The 11,058-nt window shown below is 54.6% G+C and overlaps 1 protein-coding gene across 1 annotated transcript; it reads right to left on the bottom strand.

Moving 5' to 3' along the window:
* Positions 1-212: 212 nt before the first annotated feature.
* On the bottom strand, positions 213-9,863 carry ENO2 (enolase 2). The gene is made up of 12 exons (XM_079775309.1): positions 9,747-9,863; positions 8,562-8,661; positions 6,277-6,372; positions 6,057-6,115; positions 5,679-5,748; positions 5,084-5,217; positions 4,637-4,859; positions 2,916-3,113; positions 1,994-2,195; positions 1,608-1,716; positions 1,386-1,444; positions 213-1,134 (listed from the first exon to the last, which is right to left on the bottom strand). The coding sequence occupies exons 2-12, from the start codon at positions 8,644-8,646 to the stop codon at positions 1,065-1,067; spliced, it is 1,305 nt and encodes a 434-aa protein (XP_079631435.1). The 5' UTR covers positions 8,647-8,661; positions 9,747-9,863; the 3' UTR covers positions 213-1,064.
* Between the last annotated feature and the right edge of the window lie 1,195 nt (positions 9,864-11,058).

Here is an 11,058-nt window from a genome sequence, read left to right as displayed (position 1 = left end):
CTCATTCACCTGGATCCTGGGGCCAAGCTTGCTGCTGAGAAGGCAGGGGCGACGTGGCCCTCACCTGGCTAGGGTGGGGTAGGCAATGTCATCATCTTGGCCATATTTATTTGTCTTCCTCCTCTTGTGCCCTCCCCAGCTCCGCTATCCAGTTTCACCAGCTTCCTTCCCAGGACTCCATCTTCTCTCCCCTCATAGGAACTACAGGCAGACTCCTCAGACACAATAATGCACTGTGATTCAGACTTTAATGGTGGTGCTCATTGCAATGTCAGAGGTGGTGGGAACTGGGGAACACGGCATGGTGGGAGCAAGACATTGCTCTGGGGCAGCTGGAGAAAGAACGGGGAAAACAGGGCTGGGAAGAGAGTTCCGGGGAAGAGTCCCGGGCGCACAGCCCCATCTCTGGCCCCAGCAGGCTTCCGTGAAGGGTTGCTACACACAAAGGAACTGCCAGCAAAGGCCTTTTGCTGTTCTCCCTCAGCATTCCAGCAAGACTTCCATCCCAGACCATCTCAGAATCTACAGCCACATGAAATACATAGTCCCCTCCAGTCAGGCCAGTTTTTGACCCCGGAGTCATGAGGAAATGATTAATCAACGGGATCCGTGAAAAATAAATAAACAAATAACACACTCAAACCTTAGGCCAGGCATGCCCCAGCAGCCAGAACCTCCCTCCACCTCAGCACCACGCAATGCCTGGCTCATGTGCAACATGGGGAACACGGGGAACAGGTGCAAAGCACCAGTGACACATGGCCCCTCCCTGAACACCTCAGCAACCAACCCTGATGCTCCTGTCAACAGACCCTGATCATTCTTCCGCGGACCCCCTCACCACCCTCAGTCCTGTGGCCAGTCTTTGAGGAGAGAGAAAAGGAAGGAAGGAGAAGTGCAGAGAGTGGAACCCAGAGGGGGAGAGTAGAGACAGCAGGGGTGGGACAAGCCCAGGAGCAGTGCGGCAGGTCAGCCGGGGTGTCTGGGGTGAAATATCACAGAGCAGGACAGGGAGGGGTTCCAGGAGGGTGGAGGGGGTCCAAGTCTCCAGGAGAGTGGAGGGATCACAGCACGCTGGGATTGCGGAAATTGTGTCCGGCAAAGCGAGCTTCGTCTCCCAGCTCTTCCTCAATTCTGAGAGAAATGAGCCAGAAAGGCAATGTCAGGGAAGCAGCAGGTCTTCGGTCTCCAAGCCCCTCACACCACCCGCTCCTGTGTCCTGGCCCAGGTGTGGGCCTTCTCTGGCTCTCCCATGTGACCTGTGGGATCCACCCATCAGGCCAGTAGTCACCCCATCTTCCAAAGCTGTTCTCTGGATCTGGAACGGTGGGCAAACAGCGCTTTTAACCCCGAGCCCTGGGCTCCCATTCCCCAGGTTCCCTCACCTCATGAGCTGGTTGTACTTAGCCAGGCGCTCAGAACGGCACGGGGCACCAGTCTTGATCTGAAACATCAGGAAAGATAAGCAGCTCAGTGGCTGCCCCTTCATTTCTTTAAAGGAAACGTACACTCCTTTGAAATTCCCCCGACACCCTCAAACACCTGGTAGGAGAGACCCACCTGAGCCTAGAACCCACCAATTGCACCAAGGTCTCCCTTGCACTCACCTGGCCTGTGCACAGCCCCACCACCAGGTCTGCGATGAAGGTGTCCTCCGTCTCTCCTGAGCGATGGCTCACCATGACCCCCCAGCCATTCTCCTGGGCCAGCTTGCACCTGTATCCATACACCAGCTTTGACCCCCAGCCCCTCACACTGGGCGCTCTCCTCCCAGCCCCAACATCGGTCTATGTTAAGAAACATCTGGAGGGAAGTTGTCTGGGAGGGAAGCAGAGAATCTGTTCGGAACCCAGAGGGAGCAGAACTGAGGGCTATGAAGGTGACTCCAGGTTCCCTGCTCTCTTCAGCATCTGTGGGCGGGATTAGGCGGAGAGCCCTTGCAAGAGGGGTCCTGAGAAACGGGCTGAGCAGGAGAGAACCAGGAGGCACTCACGCTTGGATAGCTTCAGTGACCGAACCGATCTGGTTGACCTTGAGCAGCAGACAGTTGCAGGCCTTTTCTTCCAGTGCCCGCTCGATACGCTTTGGGTTGGTCACCGTCAGGTCATCACCCACAATCTGTATCCCGACATTGGCTGTGAACTTCGACCAGGCAGCCCAGTCATCCTGGTCAAAGGGGTCCTCAATGGAGACCACTGCAGGGAGAGGGGTGAAGAGGCTGTTGATTTTCTCTGAGGCTCTGCACCAGGCAGGAACCCGCCCACACACACACTTTGATTCCCTGAAATAGCCAGATCCCCTGGCTAACTGAGCTGCTCATCCTTGCTTCCCCCAGCCCCAAATAAGCCTGCCCTGAGTCTCATCGTGATTCATTCATAAACTTGCAAAAAACAAGGGTTCCAAATCTTTCTCACAACCTCTCTGCATTTTCGTATTTTCACTACCAGGAAGCCCTTCCTCATTACTCATCAACATCCTTCATTCTGCAATTTATATCTAAAGCTCTGGAAGAACTGAAGGATAACTCAGTTCCTCATCAGCCTTCTGTTCTATTCACACATCACTTCCAGCTCCATTCAGCATCCACAATTTTATCTTTCAAAAATACTGAAATGGCTGGTTCCCTGCCAGGGCCAGTCACCTCACCATCCCTGGTTTCTTCCAAAGCCTTCCCCTAGACCCCAGTAACTTCAGAGCACATGACTTTAATCAGGAGCTGAAGCAGATGGAACAAATTCATCACATTTACTACCTACAAAGCCCAGGCTCTGCAGGCGACTTCACCCCATCCCTGGCTCTCAGTCTCTTCTTAGGAGACCGCCACCTGGCACCTGAGGTAGCATCCCATAAGGTCCAGAGTTACCTGCCTGCTGCCCTCCCCCTGCACTCTCTTCCATGCCCCGCCTTGCTCTCACCAGGATAGTCCCTGACAAAGTCCTGGTAGAGGGACCCCAGCTGGTCCCCAGTGATGTATCGGGAAGGGTCAGCAGGAGACTTGAAATCCAAGTCATATTTGCCATCACGATAAAACTCTGAGGCAGCGACATCCATGCCAATGACAATTTTTTCCGTGTAGCCAGCCTTGTCAATGGCTTCCTTCACCAGCTCCAAGGCTGGGGATGAAACACAGTGAGATTATTGGCAGGAAGGGAGGACAAGGAGGAAGGAGAGAAAAGAAGAAATGAAGGGCAGTGGTAGAGCACTTGCTAAGGAGGAGTCTGGCTAAGGTTCTGGTCAGGGTTATCCCCAGGTCTGGGAAGAGCAGGCCATCCTCCAGGAAGGCAGGGGATGCCTTCTGTTAATAACAGTGTGTGTTTTTTTTTTAATATTTTTTATTGATTTTTTACAGAGAGGAAGAGAGAGGGACAGAGAGTTAGAAACATCGATGAGAGAGAAACACCGATCAGCTGCCTCCCGCACACCCCCGACTGGGGATGTGCCCGCAACCAAGGTACATGCCCTTGACCGGAATCGAACCTGGGACCTTACAGTCCGCAGGCCGACGCTCTATCCACTGAGCCAAACCGGTTTCGGCAACAGTGTTTTGTTGTTGTTGTTTTAATATATTTTTATTGATTTTAGAGAGGAAGGGAGAGGGATAGAGAGATAGAAACATAAATGATGAGAGAGAATCATTGATTGGCTGCCTCCTGCACACCCCCTACTGGAGATAGAGCCCGAAACCCAGCATGTGTCCTTGGCCCGAATCAAACCTGGGACCCTTCAGTCCGCAGGCAGACGCTCTATCCACTGAGCCAAACCGGCTAGGGCAACAGTGTTTTTAAATCACTTATTAGGGCTAACTGTGCACTTCACATATCTGATCTCATTTAATCCGCACAACAATGCTATGAAGTAGATACTGTTATTAGTGTTCCCATGTTACAGGTAAGAAAGACAGAACATGGCCTGGCTGGTGTTGCTCAGTGATTGAGCATCGACCTAGGTTCGATTCCAGGTCAGGGCACATGCCCAGGTTGCCAGCTCGATCCCCAGTAGGGGGCGTGCAGGAGGCAGCTGATCAATGATTCTCTCATCATTAATGTTTCTCTCTATCCCTCTCTCTTCCTCTCTGAAATCAATAAAAATATATTTTTTTAAGACAAAGCATGGACAAAGTAAGTAAGAAAGATCACCAGCCAGTAAGTCTTCAAGTCAAGGTTCAAAGGCAGGCAGTTTTAGCCTCAGAACCTTAACTCTTAGCCACCACCAGTTTTGGGTTTTGTTTCTATTCTCTAAACAGTTTCTCCCAGGGCAGAAAAAAGTTAGATCCTCAAGGCCTACGAAGTTGGGGTGAGAATGGGATAGATTTAGAATAGACTACCTCGAGTTTGGTATATCTCATCAAACTGAGAACCCTATGGAGTTAAAGGCTGGCATGGATCCCACAGGAGACCTAGACCACCTTCCAGCACTTCCAGGGACTCCAGCGAGAACTTCTAGTCGCTAAGGAGCCTGGCTGGGCAGGTGAGGACTGTTCTTCCAGGCCTGCATGTGAATCTGGCAGGCCCGCTGGAGCTAGCAGGAGTCAAGGACCATCACCCATACTCCTCAGGACTTGGTGAAGTATGTGGCCCTTCCCAGTGGCCCAGGATGAAGTGAGACTCAGAGCTGGGAGTGGGGATCCTGGTCTCACCTTCACTGTTCTCCAGGATGTTGGGGGCAAACCCGCCTTCATCTCCCACGTTGGTGGCATCCTTGCCATACTTGTCCTTGATGACCCCCTTGAGCGTGTGGTAGACCTCCGCCCCAAGTTGCATGGCATCACGAAAGCTCTCGGCACCCACTGGAAGGATCATAAACTCCTGCATGGCCAGCTTGTTCCCAGCATGGGAGCCACCATTGATCACGTTGAAGGCCTGGGAGCCACAGACCAGATAGAACCTGAGCATTTTCCTTTCTGCCCCTGGGAGCATCCACCCAAGATCCCAAATTCCCCCCCAACTCCCCAGACTCCGAGTCTCATGTCCCCATCCTTTTTCTTTAGCTACCCCAATTCCCTGTCCTCCCATCCATTTTCACAAGGTTTCATGCTCCCCAGACCCCACCCCTGGGAGAGGTACAGGCATGGCGGGCTGCTCACCGGCACAGGTAGGATGAGGTCTGAGTTCCCAGCCAGCTGAGCAATGTGGCGATATAGCGGCAATTCCCGCTCAGCTGCCCCTGCCTTACACACGGCCAAGGACACACCCAGGATGGCATTCGCCCCAAACTTGGCTGGGAGATGACAGAAGAAGGCACTAAGCAAAAATGTCTCCTTCCTCTTCTAGCCCTGACACCACGTATACTCCCCAAAGGAGGCAATAAAGGAGACACCCTCCTCCCTCCTTAGTCCATTCTCTCCTGAAATAGCAGGGGATTTGGGGACGAGATGACAGGAAAGGGCAGAGAGCTGCATGTATTTCTAAACATCCCAAGATCACACTATCTCACACCAACTCCCTCCCCTTTATGCTGCAAAGAAGTTCTTCCTCCGTCTAATGGTCTAATGTCACACACACACACACACACACACACACACACCAAGTGTAGTTAAACTCATCTTCTCCTGCTCTGGTTTTGGGGGTAGGATGAAAAGTCCACCCTTAGGAAGCTCCCACAGCACTGGCCCCTTCAATTCTCTCTGCTCCACACATCCCCACCCTCGGCCTCCCCACTTTCTCCTGACCCCTGCTTACATTTGTTCTCTGTCCCATCCAACTCCAGCATCAGGTTGTCCAGCTTCTCCTGCTCCACCACAGAGAGACCCTGCAGGCAGAGCCACCATCACCCAGGGCCAGAATGGAGGCTGGGCCCTAAGACACAGGGCCCCGCTTCACACAGGCTCACATCCAGCCAGGGTCCAGCCAGGGTCCTGTGACAGCGGCCTGTCTGGATCAGGGGACCCGACCCCCACGGGAGCAGAGGACAGTAAGGGGTCATCTTCCCACCCTTCCCTGAGTAACCATGATTCCCAAGGGGAGAGCCTTCCCCCCACCCCTGCTTTCCTCCTCCCCTGGCCCAGGATTCCTTCTAGGACCCTGGTCCTGCCATCCCCAGCAGAGAGTGAGCCTCACTGAGCTGATGAGGGCTGGTGCAATGGTTGTGTTGATGTGGTCCACTGCCTTCAGGACACCTGAGGAGAGGCAAAGAGGCCAGGCTGGGTCAGGCCAGGAGGGGCCAGAAGGGAAAGTGGGTGTGGGGGGGGGGGAAGGCAAGAAAAGGCTTGGGGACTGGTGTGAGGTCAGAATATAAAGCTGAGGGGCGGGAGAGCTTGGGAAAGAGAGAAGGCCTCACCTTTGCCTAAGTAACGCTGTTTGTCCCCATCCCTTAGCTCCAGGGCTTCATAAATCCCAGTGGAGGCTCCACTGGGCACCGCGGCCCTGAAAAGACCTGGGAGAGGAACATGGAGTGAGGAGGAAGAGAGAAAGACACCAGGGACCAGGGATCCCTTTAGCCCCCAGCTCTAAACTCCTGCCTGCCACATCCAGCCCTTTCCCTACACTGCTCCCTAATACACACACATACACACACACCTCCCTAATACACCCACATACATACACACTGCTCCCTAATACACCCACATATGTACACATTGCTCCCTAATACACACACATATATACACACTGCTCCCTAATACACCCACATACGTACACACTGCTCCCTAATACACCCACATACATACACACTGCTCCCTAATACACCCACATATGTACACATTGCTCCCTAATACACCCACATATATACACACTGCTCCCTAATACACACACATACACACACACCTCCCTAATACACCCACATACGTACACACTGCTCCCTAATACACACACATATGTACACATTGCTCCCTAATACACACACATATATACACACTGCTCCCTAATACACACACACTATTCCTAACATACACACACACTGCTCCCTAATACACACACACTATTCCTAACATACACACACACTGCTCCCTAATACACACACATATATACACATTGCTCCCTAATACACACACACTATTCCTAACATACACACACACTGCTCCCTAATACACACACATATGTACACACTGCTCCCTAATACACACACATATATACACACTGCTCCCTAATACACACACACTATTCCTAACATACACACACACTGCTCCCTAATACACACACTATTCCTACCACACACACACCTCCCTAATACACCCACATATATACACACTGCTCTCTAATACACCCACATATATACACACACCTCCCTAATACACCCACATATATACACACTGCTCCCTAATACACCCACATATATACACACTGCTCTCTAATACACACACACTATTCCTAACATACACACACACACACACACTGCTCCCTAATACACACATATACACACTGCTCCCTAATAATACACACACTGCTCCTAATACACAGAGAGACACACACAGCTCCCTAATACACACCTACTTCCTAATACACACACACTGCTCCCTAATACACACACATATACACACTGCTCCCTAATAATACACACACTGCTCCTAATACACAGAGAGACACACACAGCTCCCTAATACACACACACACACTGCTCCCTAATACACACACACACACACACTGCTCCCTAATACACCCACATATATACACACACCTCCCTAATACACCCACATATATACACACACCTCCCTAATATACACACACTATTCCTAACATACACACACACACTGCTCCCTAATACACACACATAAACACACTGCTCCCTAATAATACACACACTGCTCCTAATACACAGAGAGACACACACAGCTCCCTAATACACACCTACTTCCTAATACACACACACTGCTCCTAATACACAGACACACACTGCTCCCTAATACACACACACACTGCTCCCTAATACACCCACATATATACACACACCTCCCTAATACACCCACATATATACACACTGCTCTCTAATACACACACACTATTCCTAACATACACACACACACACACACACTGCTCCCTAATACACCCACATATATACACACACCTCCCTAATACACCCACATATATACACACTGCTCTCTAATACACACACACTATTCCTAACATACACACACACACACACACACACACTGCTCCCTAATACACACTGCTCCCTAATAATACACACACTGCTCCTAATACACAGAGAGACACACACAGCTCTCTAATATACACACACGAACACACTGCTCCCTAACACACACACACACACACAAGCAAGGGCCTCCTTATCCACCCAACTGAGTTCCCACATGCACCAGTGGGAACCCAAAGAAATGAAGTTATGCACTCATATGCTCACACACAGGTGCATACACAAACATTCCGGGGCAGGGCATGTGTCATACACTAAACTAGAACACAGAGGCCTGCCTATCCTGGCTCCCCTGGACAACAGCATCCAACCCCCACAATCCAGGCCATGAGCCTGACCCAGCACCCCATCCCTGCTGGGAATCAAGGGGTCTTCCCCTCCCAGGCCAGGGCAAACCCAGCACTGAGGGGTGGGGTGAGGGGTGGGGTGGGGGTGGGGTGGAGGGCTGGGCTCGGTCCAGGCCAGCTCAGTACCTCTGGCAGTGTAGAGATCCACCTCCACAGTGGGGTTTCCACGGGAGTCCAAGATCTCCCGGGCCCAGATCTTCGTTATCGACATGATGGCTGGGATCTCCTTGGGTGGAAGGGAAGTAAAGGAGAAAGGTAAGAGGCTTAGAGGGGTGGAGCCTGAAATCGTGGGCGGGGCCAGAGGCTGGGAAGGATGGGAAAAAGGTTACTGCAGTGGGTGGGGGTGGGGAGGAGCAGGCCGCTACCACAGGCTGTAGAGGGGATCCCCCCACCCCTTCCAGGGGGAAAGGAGAAGGTCACTGCAGTGAGGAAGGGGAGGTCACTGCAGTGCGGGGCGGGATAAGATCCGACTCTGAGGCGGGAGGACACCGCAGTGAGGGGGAGGGGGGCCGTGGTTCCCTCTCCCCTCGGCAGCTTGGGCAGCCGGCTGGTGGGGTGCGCCCAGACCTCCTCAGAGAGGAATGGCTGCCAGGCTTGCCTTTCTCCTTGGAGCCAAGAAGAGGATGGGCAGTCTGCACAGCTGAAGCCTTCATTCACAGCCCCGTCCCACCCAACTTACCACCCCAGCCCCCACGCCCAGGTCCCAATCTCTCCCAAATGTGCGTCCCTCCGCTCCCACAGACGTCCAGTGGAGAGGTCTGGAGAGAGGGTCCTAGGAAAGGCCCTCCGCCCCTGGGGGTCGCAGCGGGGAGGGAGGAGGAGGAGAGAGCCGAGCGGGGAGGCAGGGCTGGGCCCCTCCTCCGGCCGTCCCTGGACACATTCTCCCCTCCAGCCCCGGCGCGGCCCGGAGGGGCGCAGTGGGGGAGGAGGGGGCGAGGGAGTCCAGACTCAGAGGATGCTGCGGAAGGGTGAGATAGGACAACCCTTAGCAGCAAAGCCAAGAGGACGTGCCAGGATAAAAATGCACAGCCGGGGGGGTGGGGTGGGGGGGCCGAACTTAATGTCCACAGGACCGGAGGTGAAGCGGGACAGGCCAGGGGGAGAAGGGTTGGCGCCCAAATGAGAAGGAGGCGACAGCCAGAAACCGAGCGGAGCGGTCCGGGAAGGCAGGGGAGGAGGGTGCCGGGGAGGCGCGGGTGACGGAGCAGGTGCGCAGCGCCCGGGGAGAGATGCGCGCGGGCCAGGGGAGCTAGGCGGGGGCGCAGGGGCCGGGGACAGGCCAGAGGGGCGAGGGGCCGGGGAGGGCTTCACCTCGGGGCTGCAGACTCAGCCTGTGGCGGTGGCGGTGGCGGCGGCAGTGGCGGCGGCGGCGCAGAGAGAGCGGGAGTGGCGGCGGCGGCGGTGACTGCGGCTCCCGGGCAGCGGGCGGGGGGTGGGAGGGGGGGAGGCACCGATAGGGCCGGGCGGACGCATGTGACCTGGAGCCCCCGTGAGTCAGGAGCCGCGGGCGGAGGCGCATGTAGGAGTGCGGGTGGGGGGCCGGTGGGGGTGTAGTGGGGGAATGGGAGGGGGAAGTGATGCGGGAGGGACTGGGGGCGACCCAGAGCCTGCCTTCTCCAGCGCCCACGCACGCTGCTGCCCACGACCCGACCCCCTGGAAAGTAACTGGCACAGCCGCCGGGTAATCTGATTCCTGAGGCCCGCCGCAGCCAGGAAAGCCCGCGATAGACTCTCCCATACCCGGTCAAGTCACAAAAGTATCAAAATATCTCTTTATTCGAAAACCGAGCTGTTCCGCAGGCAACCGGATCGGCCTGAAGGATGCCCACTTCTAGGCTCCAGGCTGAGCTCGAGCCCACCCACCCCTCGGCCCAGGTGCCCACACAGAGCCTGGGCGGCAGGTGTGATGAACCCCCAGGTCAGGGCTGAGAGGTCAGCCTGTCTCCGGATGAGGCGTGCCTGTGGCGGACCCTGCCAATGGAGGCCTCTCAGGTCTTGGGGCCCAGTGTCTTTGATCCCCTGGAGGAAGGGACAGAAGTAAACCCTCTGGGCCCTGCTGCATTCCCACTGCTGCCTCTGCCCCCATCGGAAATGGCCCGCTGCTACACTTCCCTGGGCTCCTCTGCTAGGCGCCTCTGCCTCACCCTGCCCTCCTTCTTCCCCCTACCCCGTGTCCTGTTATTTTTAGTTTCAGATTTTTAGTGCAGGCTCTTTCTCTCCTGCCTTCTCTCCTAGGCCCAGCTGCATTCCTCATACACCACCAACCACCCCCACCCCCCCACCACCACCACTTTGCTGCAGACCTGGCCTTCACAGCTGATCCTCACTCTAGCTCAGGTATGGCTGCCACCCCACACGACAGCTATACCTGCCACCCCAATTCTTTTCACGTATTCTTCTGGCTTCCTGATGTATCTCCTAAGCCTTTCCTCAGCTCCTCCTAGGTCCTGCTGGTCTTTCCTCCTCACCCTGAGACACCCCCTGACCCAGAACCCTCATCTCTCCAAGGGTTGTCTTTGATTCATCCCTTCCTCACCCACCTCCTCCCACAGCAGCTTCGCTCTCCCCCTAAGTGCCAGGCCCCTGGCCTCCTCTTCCTGCCTCCCTGCTGGCTTCCTTACTA

The sequence above is a fragment of the Cnephaeus nilssonii genome, assembly GCF_951640355.1.
Source record: "Cnephaeus nilssonii genome assembly, chromosome: 6".
Taxonomy (NCBI): domain Eukaryota; kingdom Metazoa; phylum Chordata; class Mammalia; order Chiroptera; family Vespertilionidae; genus Cnephaeus; species Cnephaeus nilssonii.
This window is presented reverse-complemented; position numbering and strand designations above follow the sequence as displayed.